At 38.7% G+C, this 23,612-nt stretch overlaps 1 protein-coding gene across 1 annotated transcript in view; it reads right to left on the bottom strand.

Moving 5' to 3' along the window:
* The window catches only part of BAIAP2L1 (BAR/IMD domain containing adaptor protein 2 like 1), a 43,346-nt gene extending 27,317 nt beyond the window's left edge, over nucleotides 1-16,029 (bottom strand). Inside the window, exons 1-3 of the mRNA XM_056334155.1 lie at nucleotides 15,823-16,029; nucleotides 6,639-6,714; nucleotides 2,963-3,049 (exon numbers count right to left, since the gene is read on the bottom strand). Coding sequence (XP_056190130.1) covers nucleotides 2,963-3,049; nucleotides 6,639-6,714; nucleotides 15,823-15,873 — 214 coding nt within the window. The 5' untranslated portion in view covers nucleotides 15,874-16,029. The remainder of the gene's footprint in view (nucleotides 1-2,962; nucleotides 3,050-6,638; nucleotides 6,715-15,822) is intronic.
* Between the last annotated feature and the right edge of the window lie 7,583 nt (nucleotides 16,030-23,612).

Consider the following 23,612-nt stretch of genomic DNA (forward strand, 5'->3'; position numbering starts at 1 on the left):
CACAACTGAGTTTAGCATAATGCATTATTTTTCATCTGCCACTACTAAGGTGAAGCAGCTACAGGAAAGACCTGAAAACTTGGTTCCTGCCTCATTCCTCTGTTCATTATTCAGAAAACTGATTTTAGTATGAACTGTGTCTGCAAGAGTTACAGCTTGATATACTAACTATTGGAGAAAGGGGGCAAAATCTTTTCTAACACCTTGTTAAACAGCCAAAAAGCACCTAGTGGCTGATGGGTAAAATGCAGAGCTAACTGAGGAGGCATGTACATTTAAGACTAGTCAAATCATTAATTGGCAGATCTGCTTTCCCTTCATTTCTGCTGTAGATGATACAATGAGGTAAAAAAACAGGACTGTGGATTTCTGACCACTATGAAGTCTTGCTATCCATACACCAGTTGTCCTTACTGTGGTTAAATTGGTAAACCATGGAGGGGAGGAGCTTGTTTGTTTCTCAAATATTAAAGCATTCCAAAACACTTTAGATCTTGGTCATTGCTGGCTGATCTAATTGATTGTGAAGAGCCAGGATAATCTATTAAGTATCAAAAATTATAATTATCTTCTACTGACCTCTCTGGGAATGTTGCTATTGATTTCAGTTAACACAGGATACAGGAAGAGGCCTTACAATGTAATTTCAAACAAGGGAAAAGTAAAAAGTTACAGAAATATTCCAGATAACACAAACACATCAAGTTATGGAAATCACTCCTCTGCTTCTTTGCCAGACACCTTTAGACTGTCGCTCTTGTAAAACAAACTAGTGTGCCAGCTTCATGCTCAAGAGACTAGATGCCAAAAAAGCAGTTCACAGATCTATCACAAAACTCAACTGATGACTACTGACCTCTTTTTTGGCAAAGATAACAGAAGTATTATGCACAATAGAGCTGTCAGTGGTCAGTAATGTGTCTTTTGGCAAGTCTGAAGGAACTCATAGAAGAGACAATTCTAGTGGGCTGTGCCCACAGTAACTCCACTGGGGTTAATAGGGTCCACAAACGAGCAAACCGCAGCAGGTTTGATCTAGTTGTTACACATCTGATACTGCTAGCATGCATCTTTAATATTTTTAAAATACAAAAAGGTGCAGTAAATTGTTTTTTTTCTTTTTAAGCAAAGATATTTTTAGAGACATCTGGGGTATATCATATTTCTTTGCTAAATAGTTCAGTATTGTAGCCCAGCTTTAGAACAATTAAAGACTTTTTCAAGAAAATGAAAGTGATCTCTCACAGACTCCTAACCACATTATGCTGCCTTTTCCAATGTTAATTGACTTTCCTTATCTCTAAATTAAGTATTCTATCAGAGGGTAAGCAGGAAAAAAGCCAGTTGCTGGTTTCCTTAAGAAGAAAAGTTTTTTTTGCAGTTACAGTTTAAGTAGAAGATCAACAGTGTTAGAGGGCTGCCCCTGAAGATGTCCATGTGTCTCAATACAGCGTATCTAGAAAAAAGCTTATAATTACAGGGAAGAATCCATAGTTAAACAAAAAATATATTTTCGATCACAATTCTGTATTGTCCCCAATAATAGGGAAACCCAGTTATTTTCAGAATTCAGCTCAAGGCTACCCAGTGATAATGTTTTCAAACAAGCAGACAATATCCCATACTCATAACAAAGTTCAGTAGATTACTTCCATGCATTTCACCAACTGCTTGATTGCAAAAGTTATAAAAGTATCAACAAATGCATAATACAAGACCACACATGGTTATTATTTTTAACTTTCTTATACTTCTGTTCTGTAGTTTGAAACCAGCAACTCTGCTTTCTGTAATCAACCTGCAAGGCAAATACAGAGCAGGACTGCATTAAGACTGTTTGCTTTGTACTGTTTGCTGTTCTGCCGCTCCCAACTTTCAACACAGAATGTTAACACTCACAGAGAAGTGGTTTCAGAACAAATCATAAAAATGTATGGAAGGCACCTAGAAACCAGTGGCCACTATTCAGGAAGAGTCTTTGTCCTCAATTCTGCTTCAGCATGATCATTAAAAATCCCCAACTTTTACTGAAAACATCCTTTTTAAATCAGATAATTAACATACTATTGTGAGTTACAGGAGCAGATGCATGTTACATCATGGAAAGATTCCTACGTTGCCCATACTCAAAAATTCAGATAAGACACTTTATCAAGTTATTTTTGTCAAAAAACAAATGAAGGCTTCAAACAAATGTTTCCTCTTTACAGTTCCCACTTCTTTGTTTTTTGTAGTGACATTATAGACTCTTTTGTCAGAAATATTACAAATACTTTGATGACAACTTCACTTCTGTAGACTGAGCAGTATCATTTCAATGCTAGCCAAAGGAGTACAAAATGAAGCTGCTGCTGCTCTTTCAAAAATTCAGAAATTATTTTCAGGAAAGTACAGAATTTGGATTAATTTTACATTAATTTAAATATACTACCTCTTTGACTCTACAGTTTCTCTTTTCAAAGGCTTAACTAGGAAATAAATAATGCATCTGAGAACTTTTAGTTATATTCATCATCAAAAACAGTGAAGTAGAACTAGACTCTTTACAGTGGAACTCATCCAGAAAATTGCTTTAGTTTAGAACTGCTGTCATATACTAGGACTTCTCATACCAATATTCTGTTGCAGAAATACTTCAGTATTCATCTCTGTACTAATGAAGCCATTTTTTTCCATGCTTATTTATTTTAGAATCATGTGAATTTAAAAAAATACATGCTTTTGAATGCATAGGCAGAACTATATTCACAAAAATAAAAAATGTGATTTTGTCAAAACATAAGTGTCTTGAGAAATAATATACCTTGAAGGAATCTAATTCCTTCCACCTATGTGTTATTTAAAACAAAGCACACTTCTCCTGATCCTTCTCTACTTCACATTAGTTCTGTGAACTGCCAGCAGGAAAACAAGAATATAGTTTATATTTTGAAGTAATTTTAAAAAATGAAATTTCACTTACCTAATTCTTTAGAAACTGGAGAATCAGCTGATATATCCCCAATCTTTGCAAGGCTATCATAATATGCTCTTCCAGCTACTACCATAGCTTGGGGGTGGGAGGAAAAAAACCACAAAAGTGTTAAAAAAATACAAGGTATTTCCCTTTTTCATTAATCTATGATCCTATGAAACCTCACAATCCAGAACACATATTAAGAGAGGGGTATGTGGCAATAAGGAAATCCCGCTATCGAGAAAGTTACGCAAGTCCCTATGTTACCTGCTAATTTGTGAAACTAGGCAACAAAGAACACCAGAATATATTAATGAAATTTCAGCCTGTTATTCAGCTCGAACTTTCATGCATATCCAGCAGCAATCAGCATCAAGTGGGTAGGTTTAGCCATAAGCCATTGGTCATGACATAAAAATATTCCTCGGTACAGATAAAGCTGTTGGATAAATGCAAAATCCAATCCCAAGCTTACTAGAAATGGCAAGGTCTCTGCCCCGTGCTGGCCAGCCAGCCCGCTGATCTGAGAAATGGCTACTGGCCACGAGACAATGGACCTACAGTTGCAACCAGGAGACATGGAGCCCTTCAAAAGCAAATAGTCTTTTACTGTCTAAGTTAGCTTTTTATGAAGCAAGTTACTGTTTCAGCTATGATTAAATACAATTTGCCAGGCGTGATATATTTAAAAGTGTGAAAAGTTCAATACATCTGATACAGCCGCTCCTGGAAATTACCATTATGCAGTCATCATATACTGCAATGAAAATTATGATTTCTTGTCAAAACAATACATTGAAATCTGAGAATCCTACATATGAACACCAATTTTTCCATTTAAAAAACATTTTAGGCCTTAAATGCTAGAACTTCAAAAACTAAGTCTCTGAAAGATGATGTTCAGGTTATGGCGATAACCTATTGGTATTCTTTTCTCAATTTTCAATGTACCATCAATGTTCCCGCTATTATTATCAATTACATTCTTCAGCAATTTAATGAGCTTAAATGTTGGAAGATCTCTGGTTTCTTGGACAGACATGGAAAATTAACATCGCAATATACAGTTTGCGCATGGTTATTTTGACACTCCAGGAAAGCACCTACTTCTGTCTTTGTCACTGAACTCGGGACGGCAGAGAAATCTGTATTGCAAATTATTTAAGCAATGAAAACCTCAGGCAACAGATGCATATACAGTATAAGAAGAAACTTGAATGTTTAACATTCCCAACCAAAAAGACAGACCCTAGTTAATACTTGGATGCTCGTCTTCCCCACCCCCCAGGACAGTTCCCCCCCTTTTATTGTTCATAGTGCAATTCCAGTTTTACAGGAACCAATAACCTCTTTATATATATCACTGAGGTTTCAGTTATTCTCAGTTAATCATTTCCTGGTTATAGCTGATTTAAACAGCAAAGCCAGTTTTGCTAGAATGAACACAGAATCATCAAGATTCAAACTGCAGGGAGGCCAGTAGTGAGAAACACGTTATGTATGTAGTAGATCTATAGTGGTTGCCTTGCACGTTCACAGTATCTGGAATTGATCTGCACACCACAAAGAAAAGAAGTAACAAGGACAATCTGGCAAGCCTTTGTTGTAGAAGGCAGTGAAAGTGAAGTCTTTGTAATATTTTTGTAGTGGTACATTCTTAACCTGAAGTGGAAGCCAAGCAGACTCTCACTGTTGACTTTAGAATACTTTTTTTCTGAGGAATATAATTGGTAATTGCCATGATAGTATTTTAGCTCTGTATTTTATAGTTTTTACTAGCAAAGGTGACATCTTTCATTGCCTAACAGTATATTCACTGAGAAGCCTGAAACTCTTCCAAATGAAACAGATTCTTTTTGAGGCTCTGTGCATTAGACAAGAGTAATTTCTATCTAAGCTGTGTCTCATAGGTGCTCTATAGTCAAACTTTATGAACAGATGAATTATACTGGTGCTACTGATAGAGCAGCATGCCACCTGTATGTGAAGATTTTATGCAATTCCAACTCTTACTATCTACTGTTTTTTCGAGAGAGCCCCAGGTCAATCTTTTATCCTAATACAGACACTACAAACCTGTGCTAATCAAGCTAAAGCAAGAACTCCACTTGCATAGTCTCTTTCAGTAGTACCATGGCTAGTAAACTACTTCTGCATCCTCAAAAATGCATACAGATATAAATATATCAGAAGTTCTTGTAAGTTTTATGTTCTTTGTCAGCCTATTCTGACTTGTTTGGAAAGCTGCAAAATATTTGTTTAGCAACAACTCCTTGTTACAGGTATATTTATACCACTGAGAATTTATGGAGAACAGCTTAACGATTTATGAGAGTCCAAAGATGACTTTAATGTAGTTTCTCAACAGTTGTTGAAAAACAATTGTAAACATTTATTATTTTTGAAATTAAGCATTTATGCTAGATATGCTTTATCAGCCAGTCTTAAAAGGCAAACTTGCTGGTACAAAATACCTGCCAGCCTCTCCAGTGTTGCTGTGCACAGTTACATTGTGAATTACTAATGACAAATTGAATTAAAGAAGAGACACAATGTAATGTACCAACAGTAAAGTATGCGGAAAGCAGAACCCTCAGAAACTGGTAAAAAAAAAAAAAAATATCTTTCAGCCAAACATGAAAGCACTTGTTATTAATTCTGGTAATAAAACTACCTATAATCCCTAAGGTTAGATATTAGGTAACACATTGTTAATCCATCAGGTTAGGCATTACTGCAATTAAGTCAACATTTCCCTATTTTTGTCTCCAGCAGGCTTTGGTTTTATCTTTTTCCCAAGCCTTGTCTAAAATTTGCATGAAGAGACATTTCAGTGTCTATTTGGCTATGCACTACTGCAGTGTCACATTTCTCAGAGTACTAGATTACATGTAAGGGAAAGATATGCAACGGACTTGAATGAAGCAAAATTAAGAGAGATTTTACACTGCTTTAATATGGTATCAGGCAGCTCAACAGGTCTGCAGTGGTGAAATGGAGCAAGCTCAAACAGGTCTTACAATATAAGCTTTGGGAACCTAGAGCCCAGTCTTGGAAACCCATTCTTAGATAGTTTCTCTGAAGTCAATAATAGAAGTACACAACCACATTACAAAAAGTTTGAGAGACTGGGTCCTTAGATTCAAATTTATTCATTCTCATTTTGATGCCATTAAAAAGGTACCATCAGGTTTAGAACAGACAAGAAAAAAGTAAGATTAATCCACTCCTGCAGCTCTTATTCATTCAAGTTGTTCTGTTACAGGGTTACTTAGGTAGCAATGTGTATAGGTGAGCAGGAACACATCTAAGAATATGAAATACCTTTAGAAGATATTTCCAGAAAAAAGGGACAAAATCTACTTTACAAAAAAATTTTGGTTTTTTTTTCCATTTTTATGATTATTCTAATGTGGATTATTTACAGTTTATGTCCAGTTTATTTTGCAGCAGCTCTGTGCCTGAGCATTTGGGATGCAACTTCTGCAGAACACTAAGAAAAAAGAGGGGAGGGAGAAGGTACGCAAGTTTGGTGTTTGCGCTTGTGCTAGTTTTTGTTTCCTCATTAAACATCCAAAGTTCAACACGGAAATGAAGCTTTTACGCAACCCTCACATCCCATATATATATATTTAAATGAAAATGAAACATTATTTCTAAAATTAGCACCTGGAAGACTTACCGTTAACAGCTTTTTCATAATTCTTCCCCAGATTTATTAAATTCCTCAGTCCTGGATTGAACTGCTCCATAACATTCTAGTCAACAGAGAACAAAATCTGTGTTATAACCAAGGCAATTCAACAGTGGATGAAATTATTTATCTCAGTGTCACTCAGGTCTAGTTTTATGTTTCATAGGTACTGCATACATCTGGCAAGTCTGTGGATGGATGACAAACAGAAGCGTTGGGAGGAAGAAGAGAGCAAAGGATGGAAAGGAGAAGAAACTGAGCATTTATAAATCAAATTAAAAAAGATAAACTATTTCAATAGGCGTAAAAAGGAATCTGGCTGTTAGTAATAAAAAAGGATGTTACATATGTCATCAAATTTTGCACAGATCCTTCTTTTATGGTAGGTGATAGTGAAATAACAATGAGGGAAAAACCTTTATCCACTGATTTTTTTCTGAAGTCAGACAATAAAAAGAACTTTCTGACAATGGTTCAAGATTTTCAGTTCTTAACCCCCTGCCTCACACCAAAAAAACTAATGCTGGGAAAAGGAAAAAATAAAAGAAAATAAATTCACCAGATATCTGATTAGGGGAAAATTAAGCACTTTATTCAACTTTACTTTTCTAAGTTACAGATAGCATTTAGGGAAATTACTTGGGCTTTTTGTTTGTTTGTTTGAAAATGCTGCATTTTCTTGTGAGAAGCTGTAGTTCTTCCAGAAAGAAAATGATGACTTTATTTAAGCAGAAGGAGAAAAAAACAAACACCACTGCAGCTGCTTTGAGCGTTAAATACAATTATTGGCCGAAATAACCAGAATCTGAAATCCAGCAGCTCCAAGCATGACTACTCTCATACCCAGCAAATTTTATAAACTGATGAAGTGGTAGAAATTATGACTGGCAGTTTCATAGTGCAAGAAAACAGCTACACCATTAAACAGAAGTTTCAAGCTATTGCAGAAAGTAGAAAATAAGTTAAGCCATGAAGCATGAATGCAAATTTGAATTTGCCCAAATTTTGGGGGTGAAGACGACAGGAAAAGAAGCTTTTGCCCACTCTGAAAAGGAAAATCACTCACAAAGTTTGAGTTGTGCCCAACAAGAAAGCTTCAGTTTCCCTCTTTCTGGGTCAAAGACAGTAACTCTTTCCTCTCCTTCCCAAATCAACATTCCCAAATTACTTTTATCCTGTTACAAACACTGAAAAAAGAAAAAGGCTGACATGCTGATATAAACACAGTAGTTATTCACTCTTCAGAATCAGGCCCTTTAAGATGCCTTGAACACATGTAGCATAAATAGCTGTATTCCAAAATACTGGGTGTTGCAATTAACTTTTGAACAATGCTAAGTCTGAAAGAGACCTCTCTGAGCTTCACTTATTTGGTGACTTCTTAGTTTCTTCAGGTAGAATCACTACCTGAATTAAAGACACAGCGTGTTTAACAAAACCCCCTTTGTTTGTATGTAGATAACAGTAAATTCTAGAATACTTGTTCAGAGGTAGTTATGTGCCTGGTCATTTAATAGTCAATTAACCACAATGTTCTATCCTTTCTTTTTTCTCTTTCATACAAGATACGATTTCATACAACACCAGCTCAGGAACAATTTGGTAATGAGAATATATGTATATAAATAAATAATATAAGCTCTGTATTTCCACAGAGGAGAACCTTAAAAGTTTTTGTAGATTCTAGACCTTCTTTTCCCAGAATTTTCCTAACAAAACTACAGCTGTGACATTACTCTAAAATTTTATCATGAAAGGAAGATCATGAAATACCTGAAGACACCATTCTGTTATGCTTACTATTTTTATGACAATATTTTTGTGACACAACTCACATTTTTCTAGATACTGTTCACACAGCAGAATTTTCAAGTTCAAAAAATTCAAAACAGACTCTTTCTGTTTATAAGAAATACAGGGCACAAGACAAGTGAAACAGTATCAAGCTTCTGTCTGTTATCCTACTAACAGAGTGAAAATATTTATATTTAGTACATATGTGGACCCAGAAAAAACAGGATACCATCACATTTGTCTCATTGTCAGGCAAGGTCATTCAGACAGAACTGTATTATTATTTTTCAAATCCAGCACTGTACCCAAACTCCAGTTAATTTAAAAAGTGAAGAAAAGAATTAACTCCAGATTTCACCAATAATACTTTAACAGTCATGTTCAGTAAAAAATTATAGATATTAAAAAAAGATATAAAACTATCAGGTTCTGATACTAGTGCAGTGTATAGGACATCAGAAGCAGACACAGTACAACACCTAACCCCACTGCCTTTATTTGTACAAATTAAATGCATCTGGGATTGTTTTCTGGTCTACACCATTAAACTCTTACGCACCCAAACACGATCACCGCAAGCAAACTACCTATCGTTCCCAGGCCCTTGATTTGTGTTAACTCACAAACCACATCCAGAAATCATTTGGGAAAGCGTGTTTCAGGTTGGGCCAACAATGCCAAGGGCTATTCTAACAACTTAACAGTATGGACTTTCAAGCTCTAGTGTCTGGGAACATCCCTCCTCCTGCCCCAACTCTTTAATTTCCTACTGTAAATGTTGCTGCTGTGCCTCTGTTGCCCTCCCTGTAGCTGAGGGCTTTTGCTCCAAGGTGTAAGCTGTCTCCTCCTACTCCAGTTTTTTTGCCATTTCTTCCCAGCAGTGTACTAAAAAGATGATGTCTGTTGGTATATATGGAGCCAGTGAATCACAAGAAAAAAATAATGGGTAATTTAGAGGATTGTGTTAGGATAGAGTCCTCTATCTCTAGGATATGGGGGAGAAGAAAGGTGTACGTGACATAGAAAACGTGCGTATCCCGGGCACATAAGAATCCAAATGCCTTGAATTGCCATGCTATACTGAAAAGAATTTTCTTGGAAGACAGATCCTGCCCCTGCTTACCCTGCTCCTCGCAACAATAACTTACAGACTAAAACCCTTACTGCCACCTACCCCAAAATTCTAACAGTAACATGATAATTACTGGACTTGAAATACTGCTATTTGGAAGGACTGTCTTAAGAGGTTAAGATTCCAGCTTTCTTGAAATCTTCTATTTCATATTTCAAACAGAGAACAGTGATTACAGCTGTGTTTTCGTGTAGGAGAAAGTAAACAAAACCCAACAGAAATGCCCTCAACAGCTCCCCTCTCTGAAGCCAGACCCCACTGCCCTTTACTTTCACTAGCCCACTTGATATATATTGGGTGTTTATGTATAGCAGATAAAGACCACACTGTGGAAACACAACAGGTCCACTGAAACACAGAGAATTCCGAGGAAGAGCTCCAGTACATCACATCTGCTCAACATATATGTAAAACTGCTGGGAAAGATGAAGAAACAATTTATAGCTCAGTGCCTTCAGTAGCTGGAAGGCATACAACTAATGAATCTTTTCTCCATCAGACCAAGCAGCCTCTGGAAGTTTGTCAGTGTTTGCACTGCCACAGTGGTTGATTGTTAGCAGAAGCGTCTGCACCAGTCTCTAGACGTGAACGCCCGAGAAGCAGCAAAAACCTTCGCAATGGAAACTCCCCTTTGGAATTTGCTTGGTTTAACACAGTGTATGGTTAGCTGACCCTTGCAGTACTGTGCAAGGCTCATCTACTTTCCTACTAAGGGTTCGTGTTTGATAGACAGACTTAGCTTCCCCCCTTCCACCCCCCTGCTGGCACTCCAAGATGATTTAATGAAATATTCTTAGATTTTCCTCTCTTCAACATTAGAAAGAAGCATAATATGTCTTTTTTTTTTTCTTTCTACTGAAGACTAGATTCTCAAAGGAAGCAAAAGCCTGGCTGTGCTTCTAGTGCTCTTTTTTACAGTTAACCACTGTTGGCTGTCTTTGAAGTACTGTCCAGGAAGAAGTATCTGGAACACTTTTTCAAGAAGGGAAACTGTCACTGGCAACTCCCTCTTCAGGATCAGGTATAAATTTAATATTGCCAAGACATTTCACATCAGTTAAAGTGACTGTCGAGGTGTTTTTTTTTCAGTTTCAGAATTTATAGGGGAAAAGAGCCACTCTGTAATCAATCTGTACAGCTATTTTTTCTTATGATGTCTTACAGTTTTATAGCTTCTCTTACTTGCAGTTTAAGGAAAAGGTCATGAAAATTAGTGGGACTGAACACCAGTGCAAAATTGCAAGTCATACATGAAAGCCAGATCTCAAAACTTCTAAAGAAGGATAGACAGAGGAACAAAGAAGAATTTCTGGTCAAGAGAACCACTGATTTAAAATTGTCAAAAGTCTCAGAAAATTTCACAATCTTGGTTTCTGCCATGCTGTACAAAGACATAAGAATAAAACTTCTATCTTAATCCAAACAGACATCACAAAGCAAGAAAAAACCTGGGAGAGACAAAGTGGTTTATAACACATCATTTGCCTGTACAGTGAGTGACACAAACTTGGCCTCCTAATTGTCAATCTAGTGTCCTATATTCTAGTGACACACTACCTCTCATGAACAGAATAATTAACTAGAAGAGGAGGCATGTGATCAGACCCTACAGCTTTCTATTATTTAGGATGAATGGAAATAAAGGGAAACACTTTCAACACAGGCAATTGGAAACATCATCTTATGCGGAGAGTTTTAGAGATGGCAAAAGTGACCTTCCAAGAAAAAGCATAAGAGAAACCTATTCTGGTCACTTGAGTTATTAAATCCTGATACAATCCGGTGTAAGAGTTGCAATGTGCCTTTCATCACATGAAATCAATGTGAATTAACCAGCCTGGCAGCACAGAGATGACTGAAGAGGAACAAGCCTTGCATTTCCACTTCTTGTGTACAGGCATCACATCTTCCGCAGTTCCTGGTAGTCTTATAAACAATGTTAATCTTCAAAACAAATGACAACCATTGTAGAAGTGCCTTCCTGTAAATGTTCAGCTTTGCTTTTTATTGAAAGACACACCTTGCAGAACAATAGCTCAGCAGGTATGAATACAACTAAACAATGCATAGACTCCCTGTAGTTTCAAGTTTACATCCTGCAGGCACTTTTGCTAGGGTGGATAACAATGTATTTGGGTAGAAATCTGGAATGTTGGCACAGAAAAATAGATATTGATGTCTCACATTACTGACATTACCATCTCTATAGCTATTCACAGCTAACCTTTGTATAGCTACTAATAATTTAAATTGTTCTTCAATTTGGAGAACAGTAAAATTAAGATTTTGGAAAAAGTCTTGAGTGTCGCTACATTATGTCCAAGAACCCACTTGAGAAGATTCAAAAAGCCATACAGAAAATAAATCATGCTGTACTTTACTGTACATAAAGCATTTTATACTTTATTGCATTTCAACTCCTCCTTTAGCTTTTGAAATCCACAACACAGTTTTTCAGAAGGGCACGATTAAGCCCTTAACACATCACATGTTAAGCTATCTCAGTTGTAAGTTAGCTTAACAGTGGTTTAAAACAGGTTCAATAGAATGGAAAAAATAAATCCAAATGCCAGTGTTTATTCAAAAAGACTAATTCTTACGACTAATTATTAGTCAGCCTGATGGAACATGTTCTGTTTAAGAGAAACATTAATACATCATCCATCAGTGTGTTTCAAATACAAACTTTTTCAGGTTATGAACCTGAAAATATGACCCAGGATAGACTCTAAGTAGGTATAAGTCTAAGTAAGATCAAAAGAGATAATTTCCACTAAGACAGACCTGGACTTTATACACACACAAACTCTCAAAGGCTCCTCTTCCCTCAAGTTAGATTTGTATTTCAGTGATGCAAAACAACAGCCTTACTGCAGCATGCGCTCGGATCATCAGTGAATTTTAATTTTGGTAAGTCAGTCCTGTAGTTTAATCTAATTGCAAGTCTTTTTAAAATATGGAAACATGGAATTCAGGGCTTTAACTGAATTTATCAGATAAGTTCCCATGATAAAACAATATAGCCTACCAAAATAATTCTGCATGCCCCTATAAAGAACACATGCCTCTCAGAACACAGAACTCCATTGAACAAATATTATTTCAAATTAAATTTTGGTTGATAATCAAAATTTCTGAGTAAGATTTACTTGAATACAGAGAAATATATATCTTTAAAATCCAAGATTACCAACAGCAATAAATTTCAGTTATCATCAAGAGCTCAAACCTCAAACTACAGGAGCAATAGGCGAGCTGCCTGCCCAGCCCTTAGCCCATACAGACAGAATGGCAGGTCTGCAACTCAGTACTTTCCTGTTTTTTCCCCTTTCCCCTGCACAGTGTGTATCATAGCCAGATGCCAAAGAGTTTTCCCCCACATGAAGCAGATAAAATGAAACTGTATGAGCTGCGGTGACACACCAACACATAACAACTTTCGCAGGGCTACTGTATGACATAGTCTGTGTCAGAGGGGGTCATACAATGTCCCCTCACAGCACGCCCCATCACTGCAGTGAGTTACAAGGGCAGGGCAATGTCATACCAGTGAACCTCTCAGCAGCTCCTCAGTAAAAGGGAGGCTCTTTAGTCATAGGTGCCCACACCCTTAGGCTTCATTTTGCACGTGCCATTCCTATCATGCATTAAAGTGATTCTTCAGGTATTACATAAAGAGTAAATGTCAGCCTTTATTTTTGTGTGCACACATACACGTATTTGTGGATTGTGTTGTTTATTTAGTCAGGTTAGCTAAAAAATGTTGAGGTATTCACTTTCCGATGTTGTTGCCAACAAAAAGGACAAACAAGATAAAAATACAAGGGCATTACTTAGCCACCTGATGACTTCTGAAAGTATATTCTGAAGCTTTGTATAACACAAGTTACTATGTATTTAATAAATCCAATGGATTAGCACTGTAAGAAAGGACAAAAAAATCCCCAAACCAGAACAGACTAGCAAGGCATTCAACTTCATTTTCTATTATTTTTCCAGGTCACCCAAAAGTAGACTTTTTTTTTTTTTTTTTTTTCCCAGAAATTGAAAGCCTGTGTTTGGTCCTGCAGCACACAGATGCCATCGCTACACTACATCAAATTTGTTTCCCCAGACCAAGCCTTACTGGTAGGTGAAACGAAAACACTGCTCCTGATTTTATCAATACTAGCATGGTGCTTTAAGCACTGTATTGCTAGGATAGCACACAGCAAAAGTATAAGTTACATGAGCATTATCAAACAAAAGGAGAGCATGCTCACCGAGCAGTCCAAAGCATGGCACAAAGAGGTGTTCGTTTGTTTTAGATGAGGGAGCTGTGATTACAGTCACAGCAAATGCTGACTACACAGCCTAGCGCTCTCTGCCCTTAAGAAGAGCTATTTTCAAGTCTTCAATTTTGATATAGAAATAACTGCTTTAAAGTAGACCCAGAATTCACTCTCTATCTGAAGCAGCCTTTATACCTTATCTGGATAAGGTTTCAATTTTTAATGAGGGCAGGGCAGGAGGGTTTCCAGGCCCGTGAGTACTAGCTATGTGATGCAACATACCAGACCTCTCAAAATACCCACACAGAAGACATTTCACCACACTATCAACATTAACTTTGTATTCCTGTGTTTTTGCTGGGTGTTTCAGTCTTAACTATCCCTTTGAATTAGTTTTAAAAAGAAAACAAAAGGGTAAACTTTCCCAGGAAGTAAGTACTGAATAACAGGGAAGGTTTTGTTTATTTAGAGATCTGTCATTCCTTTAAAGCCTATTTTATATTATATCCATTAAAACACACAAGAGATTTTCTTTCCTCTCCTCTGTAAAACTGATTTAGCTATATTCTGGAAGTCAATAGACAGGGAAGGACATTACTTTGTCAACACAGCCCTGGCCAGTCAGCTTCCCAGGTTTCTCCTCTGTGAGCCTGTATTTACAGGCAGCTTTTCTGAGAAAAAAAGAATTTATGTTTGCTTATGGCCTTGCCATGAATGTAACTGATATCAAAAAGCACCAGACCATTTAAGATGACCTGCACTGATTCTAGAAGACAAAATTTATAGTCAAGTAATATTATTTTTCAGTGGTTTTGCATGAATTTGTGTCCAAGTCCAAAGAAAGTAAACAGCAAATGCAATGTGATACCAATATGACTACCTGAAGGAGTAAAGTTGACTTAAGTGTGCTGGAGAACAACAAAACTAACAGCAAAGCACTCTAGTAAATATTTTGAGACCTTTAAATGACAATCGAGTGTTTTCATATTTCTGAAGATGTTGTTAATAAACCCATAAGATTTAGTGAACAGTAAAAAAAAAAAATCTTCCAGAAAGCTTTTCTTTGGGGTCAAAGCTGCAAATGCATCGCAGCTGGAAGTTCATTTGCATGATTAAACGCACTTGCAGGTTTAACTGCTTTCTCTAGTACAATACACTGTACAGAAGATTACGGATCCAACAGTGCCACTGCAATACCAAAAGTATGATTCTTAAGGGTATTCTGCCCAATTAGATATGCAAAATGTTTTTCATTCTACAAATAACGAGGCATTTTGGAAAGTTTAAAAGTCTACCGACATAAATGGGACAACCCTCACCAGTCGGTGGTCTGAGGCAGTGCTAGGGTGTACCATCATAAATTCAATTAGCAGCTGGGTTCACGAGCAAGCAACTGAATTCAGCGTTAAGCCGCGTTTAGGCTCTGGCCTGCATGAAGAAACGGTTCAAGCACAGGACCACAAGCACCAGGATCCCCACCTCATCACTATCAAAACACGCCGAGGGAATTAATGGCTCGCTGGAGAGCTGATCCTGCTGCAGAGGGAGAAGCCAGCCTTAACGCCTGCCTTGTCCCGCAGCCGCCGCTCCCGGCTGCACAGCGGCCCGGCCCGCCGTGCCCGCGGCCGTGCCCCGCCGGGGTGAGGCACAGCCCCGCCGCCGGGGGGGCGCCAGGCCTCCCCCCGAGCCCCTCCGGATTACGCACAAGCCAACCAGCTCCCACTCTGTGACACACTGGGACGGGCGAGATTACTCACACGGGAGGGAAAGAGGGCGGGAAAAGGGGGAAAAAAAAAGTTTGCTCCCTTTCTGCGTGAGGAGCCGTGGCTGTCCCGAGCCTCCCGCCGGCCTCATCTGTGGAGAGGCGGGCAGCGGCCCCCGCCTCAGCCGCCGGCGGTGCCGGCCAGCGGGGGCAAAGGTGGCCGCCGCCTCTCCTCAGGCGCGGCGGGCAGCCCCCTCGCCGGCCCGTACTCACTTTGTAAGTGCTCTCCGTCAGCTTGTTCACCTCCTCAGGGTCCCGAGACATGGTGCCGGCGGGGAGGCGGCTGGTGGGCAGAGCTTCGTCCTCCGGAGAGCGCCTCGGCCCTAGCCCCGCGCCACCGCAGCTAGCTCGGCTTCTCCCTCCGCCGCTAAGAAACTGTCAAAAACTTGTGGAACCAGCCGGGCAGCGCCGCCGGGGCGGGGCCTGCGGGGCCGCGGCTGCCTGACGCGGCAGGACTGGCTCGGCGGGCGGGGAGCGCCTCGCCTCAGCGGGGAGGGCCAGCGGGCGGGAGGGCCAGCGGGCGGGACGGCCGCTTCGCTTCCACCTGAGCCGCCGCCTGCTTCGTGCCGCCGCTCCCGCGGCGGTAGGCGCTACCGGGCTTCCCCTGCGCGGCCTCGGCAGCCCACGGAGCAGCCGGTGCCTGGGCCGTGTGGAGGCCTCTTCAGGCGGCAGCGCTGCTGCGGGAGCTCAGCGAAGTCGGGGGTGAACTGTTCCTCCCGACAACTAAGCGACTGTTCTGTAAGAATTAATTCATTAGTCTTGTCAGAGTTAATTAGCGTAGCCGTAGCAGTGCTGGTGAGGCTGGGGATGGTCCCCTTTCTCCCTTCCACAGCAGCCCCCCGTGAGGGAGAGGCGTAGAGGTTTCCTCAGGGCCTCTTGGGCCAGGACAAAACTGTCTTTCTCCTGAATCCTGGAGCAGTGTGCCACCCGAGCTTTGTGCTGCGCGCTCAAGTTTTCTATTTCTTTTAAATATATAGCAATAAAACAGTGCCCACAGTCATCTTTCCTCTGTGAAATGACTCATGAGGCCTCCAGGGGCAGGGGGAAGGAAGGCTGGGGGGTGCTATAAATTTTTGTGGCCCATAAATTATCCAGAGATGGTGAGATTAATTTAAAGTACGCTAGCCGGAATATCTTTCTGATAATGTAATACCAGCACTATCTTGAAGGACTTGGTGGGAATTCCATAACCTTGGGTATTTACAACTTGGGCACAGTGCTAGGTATTGAGTGGGTGAGGCGTAATCGCCATCCTTAAACACTGGACATCCTTCTCTTGGTCGCTTTCTCTCCATTTCCCCTGCTTTATTGTAGCAATAAAATCATGGCAGGCATGCAACAAAAAGTGGACTTGGAAGAGAACCCTAGATGTTGGACTCTGGTGTGGGAGGAGGTTGTTATCAGGTTTCGAGAGTTGTAAAAATGTTTTCGTTCAAGCATGTGGAGACGTTTACAACGGCAGTTTACCTTCCGGGGAAAAAAGTGGGCACTTAAGAGTGTTATCTTGAATACAGCTAAAATGCTGGGCAGAGAGGGAGACTTCATGCTCCTAGGTAAAGTCTTTGGAGGCTTCCGGTGTTTATGGTGTTAGTTGCCTTTCTGTAATAATCCAATCTATGATGCTGTCCTATAGGTATAGTGAATTATTTTGGGGCCAAGTCTGCAATTTACATTCCTATTAAGCAGTGCTTGCTTATACAAGCAGCCCTCTTGAATGTGACATGGCTGCTTGCCTGAGCATGGGATGAAGAATTGCACAGTTTATTCCTAAGTCTTTTGTCTGAAGAGTTCTTTACAACTCTGGAAACACACTGTGCCTCGGTACTACTGCTTTTGTGTTACCTTATGCCAATGAAAGGATATTCCTCCCTAACAGGCTGGCATTCAGATTTGAGGGAGCAGATACCCAAAGGAATATGTAGAAAAGGAGTTTTTCTTCCCTGACTCCTGCTAAAGGAGCTGGGCGTATGTTGTGTAGCAGGGAGTGTAGTATTCCCGTTGGGGGCAAAGCTTATTTCCTCTGAACGTTATGGAGCTCTAGGAGCTCACCTAGGATTCAGTGTGTTTGTTTCCAGTTGGTGTGCTAAGTTCAGTCATAGTAAGCGACAGTATAAGCATTGATGAAATATGAATATCAGAAAGAAATGACATGGATGATTAATGTAGGCGGGATTGGTTAAAAATGTTGATACTTATATTGTGGGAATGCTCAACATTTCACAATATACATTTCTAAAGGTCTTTTTACTTCATAAGCAGATGTAAATATTTTAAAGGTCTACTGAACTTCATATTTTCTTGTGTTCTTGACCTTTGGTGTTAGTTTCTGCAGTTGTCCTGTATATACAATTTTTAGAGTTTTTATGTAAACTTTTCCAAGTTTTTAGTGCTGTAAACTATTTTAAAAAAGGAAAATAAAGATTGAAATTAATAATACAATTATGAAGTAGTGGAGAAAAAAAAAAGACAAGAAGAAAAAGCAGTTTTTAAACTGCTTTTAAGATTTTAAGATTTTTGGATTAAAGAATCCGAAGTGGGAAATCAAGTTAGCAAGGAAGAATCCTCAGTTTGGGGTAATGTTTCTATTAACTCTTCTACATACAGGTTAAAATAAAAATGACCATGAATAGTTGAGGCAATTAACATAGAGGCAAGTGTTAACAGATGGAAAAAAGCAGGACTGACCTCTCATTAAAAGTAAAAGAATTAGGAATGGTTTCTTCCAATTTCTGAAATAAGCATTAGAAGTAATAACTGAAAGAATCATTATAAGAGTATGTTGTGTGTTTATTGAGGAAAAAAGCAACAACATGCTTTATTATTGAAATTAGATGCGAGTATAAAAACTATAGTGTAAAAAATAATTTTAATGTCTTTATTCATGTTTTCCTTTGTCACCATAGTTTTCTATTGTTTTTCCCAAATCTTGAGAATCTTAAAAATGTGTACAGCATTTGGAAACATCTGTTTTCTTTCTGTTGTGGTGTTAGAAATATTTTATGTATCAAACATAATAATTAGTAGTGTTATTGTGTTCTAGTTTAGTGTTGTGTTTTACTGTGTGACTGAAAAACTTAAATCTTGACAGGCAAATCCAATTCTCAGTTACAAGTACCTGGACTTTTGCTGTAAATCATAAATTTTCAAATTCACTCAGAAGAAAAGTCTGCTTGGGTTTGTAATATAAATACAAATATTTTATTCTCTTAATAGGGAGGTTTTGATCTTGCATTATATTAAGGTTAATGTTATGTTACTAACTTAGCTGGAATTAATCCTGATGTGTGCAAACAACATGAACTTAGAACGGTTGAATGAGATCTTATTTTTGCAAGTTACTTAAGGATGCTCTTGCATTTAAATGTGAGTGCAGTAGCCCTCTAGAAACATACCAAAGTGTTTTGTCTGATCAGGACAGAATATTTAATAGCCTGCAAAACCGAAACCTTAAGGAATACATCTTTATACTCTGTTGCCTACATGCTACTTTAAGCGTTTATAATAACTAATATGAGATGTTTTGGGTTTATCATATTCATCAATAGCACTGAATTTTGGGTGCAGCAGTGTTTGAGTGCTCAGGGTTGTGCAATCTGGAATATTCTTAGACTCTAAAGAGTACTTGCTAACTTTGCTCTGGGGAGGAGTTCAGAGCAGAAGTCTAGCTGTGATCAGTAATCATAAATGCTGTCTGAACTGATTGGAACTAAAATTAATCTGATTACCTTTTTTTGACACTTTTAACATACTGTTTTATTGGCCAGAAAAGACAAAGAAGGAAATATTCTTACTTTGGTGGTGAAGCTGTCTTGTGGTATAATTATGTCTGTTGACGCTGGCTTTGTACTGCACCTCAAGCAATAACTGCACCTCAGGAGTAATTCAGATTAGAGGGAACCTGGCAGGGTAGTAGCTTACTTGATCCAGTCTCCCATCAGAGTAGGGTTAATTTCAGCATTAGGTTGCTCAGGGCTTTGTCCAGTTGAATTTCAAAGCAAAAGTTGAGGAATAGAACTGTAATAGCTCTGTTTGAAACAACATGTAACTCGGCAAATAACAAATACAACACTGTAGACCGTTTTCTTTATGTTTTTTTTTATGTGGGGCTACCCCCTGAGCTATGTTACCCATCCAGCCGAGTTGCCTATTCTTAACAGACTTCCTCCATGTTGTAACTAGAGCTTTGATATTTGACTGTAACATGTTGCCTATAGAGAAAAAAAACCTTCTCTCCATCCTCACTACTCATCATTCTGCCTCACATAACACTTTCCTGTTGTCAAACAAAGATTTGTAGGCCTATAATTACAGTCTCCAGCAGACCCCTTGATAGTGGCAGTTTAAAAGAGATGACTTGGACTTCAGCATCTCCTGCTCTAGTCCTTGCAATGGGTAAGGTGCTCCTGGCCTTCCACAGGTACATAGCTAACAGGAGCAGCCAGGCGCAGGGACTGGCTTGGAGCCAAGGCCGTCTGGATCTGAACTTACCTTCCTGCATGTATTTCTGTGAAGTGCAATCTCTGGGCCTGAATCTAGCAGTTGATTCCATGTTGGCCAAAGGCAGAATTGCATAGGTTTGTTAGCAAAACTGCCGGCAAGGGACTAACCCGAAGTAAGTGCTTGTATTTATTCCATACAGAAGACCAGTTCTCCTCTGGAGCGTTTAAGCTTTGGAACATGAGTTCCAATAAAAATCTCCCCATGCATTGTCAGCTTTACAGAATTGAAACTGTAATGACAAAAAGGTATTGTTAATATATTGTTAATATATCTTTTGAAAAAATACATACTCAGAAATATTCCTGTGAATAAATGTATGTATTTCTTTAAAATAAGTAATATTTTGATGTATGATTGTTTTCTGTAAGTGTCCTATTTGCATCTCAGTGGCATATTTAAATATTATTTGGAAATTATTTAAGCATGCTGTAATGACCCATTAATGTCACCTCATCATTAGATCTTTAACACGTGTTTCAAATAGCTTAATATGACTGTAACTAATTACATAGATTGTGGCTAAGCAGCAATCACATATGCATGATATTAGCCAGCTGTGGCCTATTTCATTCCCTGTGGTCATTAGCAGACGTTTAACTTGATTAAGAAAAAAAACCACAACACAAAGGTACACAGCATGTTATTTAGTCATAACAAAAATCGTTCAGAATCAGAATAAAATTGCCTTAACAGGAAATTGAAGTGACTCTACCAGCTTGTTTTTCTGATTGATATATATATTTTGTCCTGTGTTGACACTGATAAGGAATTTTTCGAGCATTTTAGCATTTTAATCCCCTTCAAGCTGACAATACAAAAGCACACCAAAACTTACAGAAACTCTCACAAAAATTTGAAATAATTTATATAAAACTTTTGAAGCCTTACTGAAGCTTTTGGTCTGATTCAGCTCTAGTTAGTTAAATAGATTTACTCCATTTTTAAACTGATGCAAGCACACACAAAATCATTTATTTCCCTGCTGTTCATTGTCCTGGGCTGGTTTCAAAGCAAATGAGCTGTAACTCAGACCCACAGGTCAATTCAATAAGATACTTAGCTCTCTGATCAAGGAAGACACTTGATTACATGCTTAATTGAAACATGTAATTAATTCGCTGTACTTTAGTGAGGGTGGTGGGTGGGAATCAAAGAGGTCCAAAATGCTTTTTATGAACTCTTCTTTCTCCAGACTGAAAAAGGGATGATGGTTTTGTCTTGGGACATGAATGCTTTGGATGCTTGTATTTTGTGTCTTAATTGTCCCATGTTGCAAATTATTTTGACAATATTATAAAAGTAATTATAATCTGATTTCTTCATTATGGTTTATTTTTTGAGATTTGAAAGTATATATGGTATAGAAGAATGCATTTTTAAAGTTTACTTGGAAGATTGCTTAGGATTTAGACAAAATTTAGCATTCAAGGGAATTTAATGGGCAGTATTGTTAGCAATGCTAATCTTTTTCTGCTGCTAATTGAAATATTTATCAAAAACTTGTTATACCCTCACATTTTGTAAACGGCTCATTTTTTTGCTGAAAGATCTGCTTACTTGAATTCGTGTGCTGTATCCACTAGATGGCAAGCAAGCTATGCACCATGGGACAAAATAAACGCGTAATCTGTACTCTAGGCTTTCTTGAAGTGCTTTATAATGTAACAAGATAGATACTAGTGGTAAGTAAATGCAGCAGCCTTTATATTGCTCATACGCAGCCTTGGAATTTTGTCTCAAGAGTGTAACTGCTGTTAGGATGTTCATGTTATTGAAATCTAAATATGCCTTGGGATCTGTAACTTTATTTTGAAGTCAACACTAGTAGCAAGCCAGCATTCTGGTGAAACTCATGTTACAAACTTCTAATCCATTTAGGTTCCAGATGACTCATTCCAAAAACACAGTATTTTAAATAACTGCATATTTGTTATTTTCTCTTTTGTAATTTGTCAGCTGGGGATTAACTAACAACAGGTGTACTCTCTTCTAAATGGATAAACTGGTTTTGCCTGAGGCTGAGTGTAGAGTACTGCTGCTAAACATAGCATCTGCACATTGCTGATTTTAGTAATATAAATAGATTGAGTATTATAACCAGAGTAAGAATGATCAGTGTTTGCCATGGGCTAGAATATAAAGACCTTAACTGGAATGTGATACTGTTGCTGGGCTGGGAACTAAACATGCACCAGGTGTTAAGTAGCATGTCTGTGAGTATTTTCAAAGAAGTCAAATGTGAATTTTGATGCTGTCCTTACCTCTTCCTTTTCACAGCTAGAAAAGGATAGAACAAGTACATGATACTGGTAATTTGATTGTACTTGAAAAATGGCAAAAATCCTAGAACTGCGTTTCCATACTGAAAAGAAACTTGTAGCTTATTAACCCCTCTCTTTCATGCAGCCTTACTGTAATGGGGAATTACTAGAAAAATGTTCAGGGAAAAGTGTATTAATAGTAAACAATTCAAAGAAAATACCATTACGTTCTTCCTGTAACTTGACCATTTAGTTATGAACATTTTTTAGAAGCTGTGCTGATATCAAAAAAAGGAATCAGTTTTTATTTTGTGGTAATAAAAATACGATGATTCCAAACCCATACATGGATATTTTTGGATTGAACCATACTGAAGTTTCTTTGTATGGACTCCTTATGAGCCTGCCTTCTCATCTTATGTTCAGTTGCCGTTCCAGGAAGCTGCTCAAGTAGAATGTAACACTGCTGTGCCTGCCCACTCCTTGTTTCTAGACACCCACTGGCTAGTGGCAATACTAGCAATGCTTTCTAGAAAATGTATGGGCAGTGACGGTTGATGCTCAACAATGCAAACCTTGGGAGCGATCCATGCAGCCTATGATGATGGATTTTCCTAATCATGCCTATCACAAGCGTGTGGGCAACCTGATGGTGTGTACTGAGTGTGCCTCCACAGCAGACTCCAAAGCAGATGCTGACAGTTACTGTCTCCTCTTGAGGTCTTGCCTCTGGCATGCAAACCATCTGAGAAGGTAGATGGTTGGAGTCAGTGGGGTGTTCTACAAAGATGAGAAGATGATGATTAGATTAGACTGGTGAATGCAGCCTTGGAGGTTTTGACAAAGAGGATGATTAATCTGGTTGTCTGAAAGACGGTAGCTCCAGGATCAAACTACCTCACTTCTAGTCACATTGAGATTGGGAAAATAGCATGGTTAGGGAAGTTATGGTGATTACAAGTGGCTTTTCAGCTTCTGATTAACAGTCTTAATTGTAGTCAATATAGTTCCTGTGGATTTGCTGAAAGTTTGGCTTGACATTCATAATTTCTGCTCAGTTTTCCCATTTGAAAATAAAAAATGTGGGCTGTATCAGCAGGAGTGATTCCTAGCCTCAAGGCAAAGTGGTGTGGGATGGCTCAAATCCACGTGGTTCTTGGTGGGGTTGCTCTAGGGCATACTGACTGCATCCATGCTGGCCAGCACTTGGTTTGGGTCACCGCTGGGCTCCACCCATAGGGC

This window comes from Falco biarmicus, chromosome 4 (assembly GCF_023638135.1).
Source record: "Falco biarmicus isolate bFalBia1 chromosome 4, bFalBia1.pri, whole genome shotgun sequence".
NCBI classification, from domain to species: Eukaryota; Metazoa; Chordata; class Aves; order Falconiformes; family Falconidae; genus Falco; species Falco biarmicus.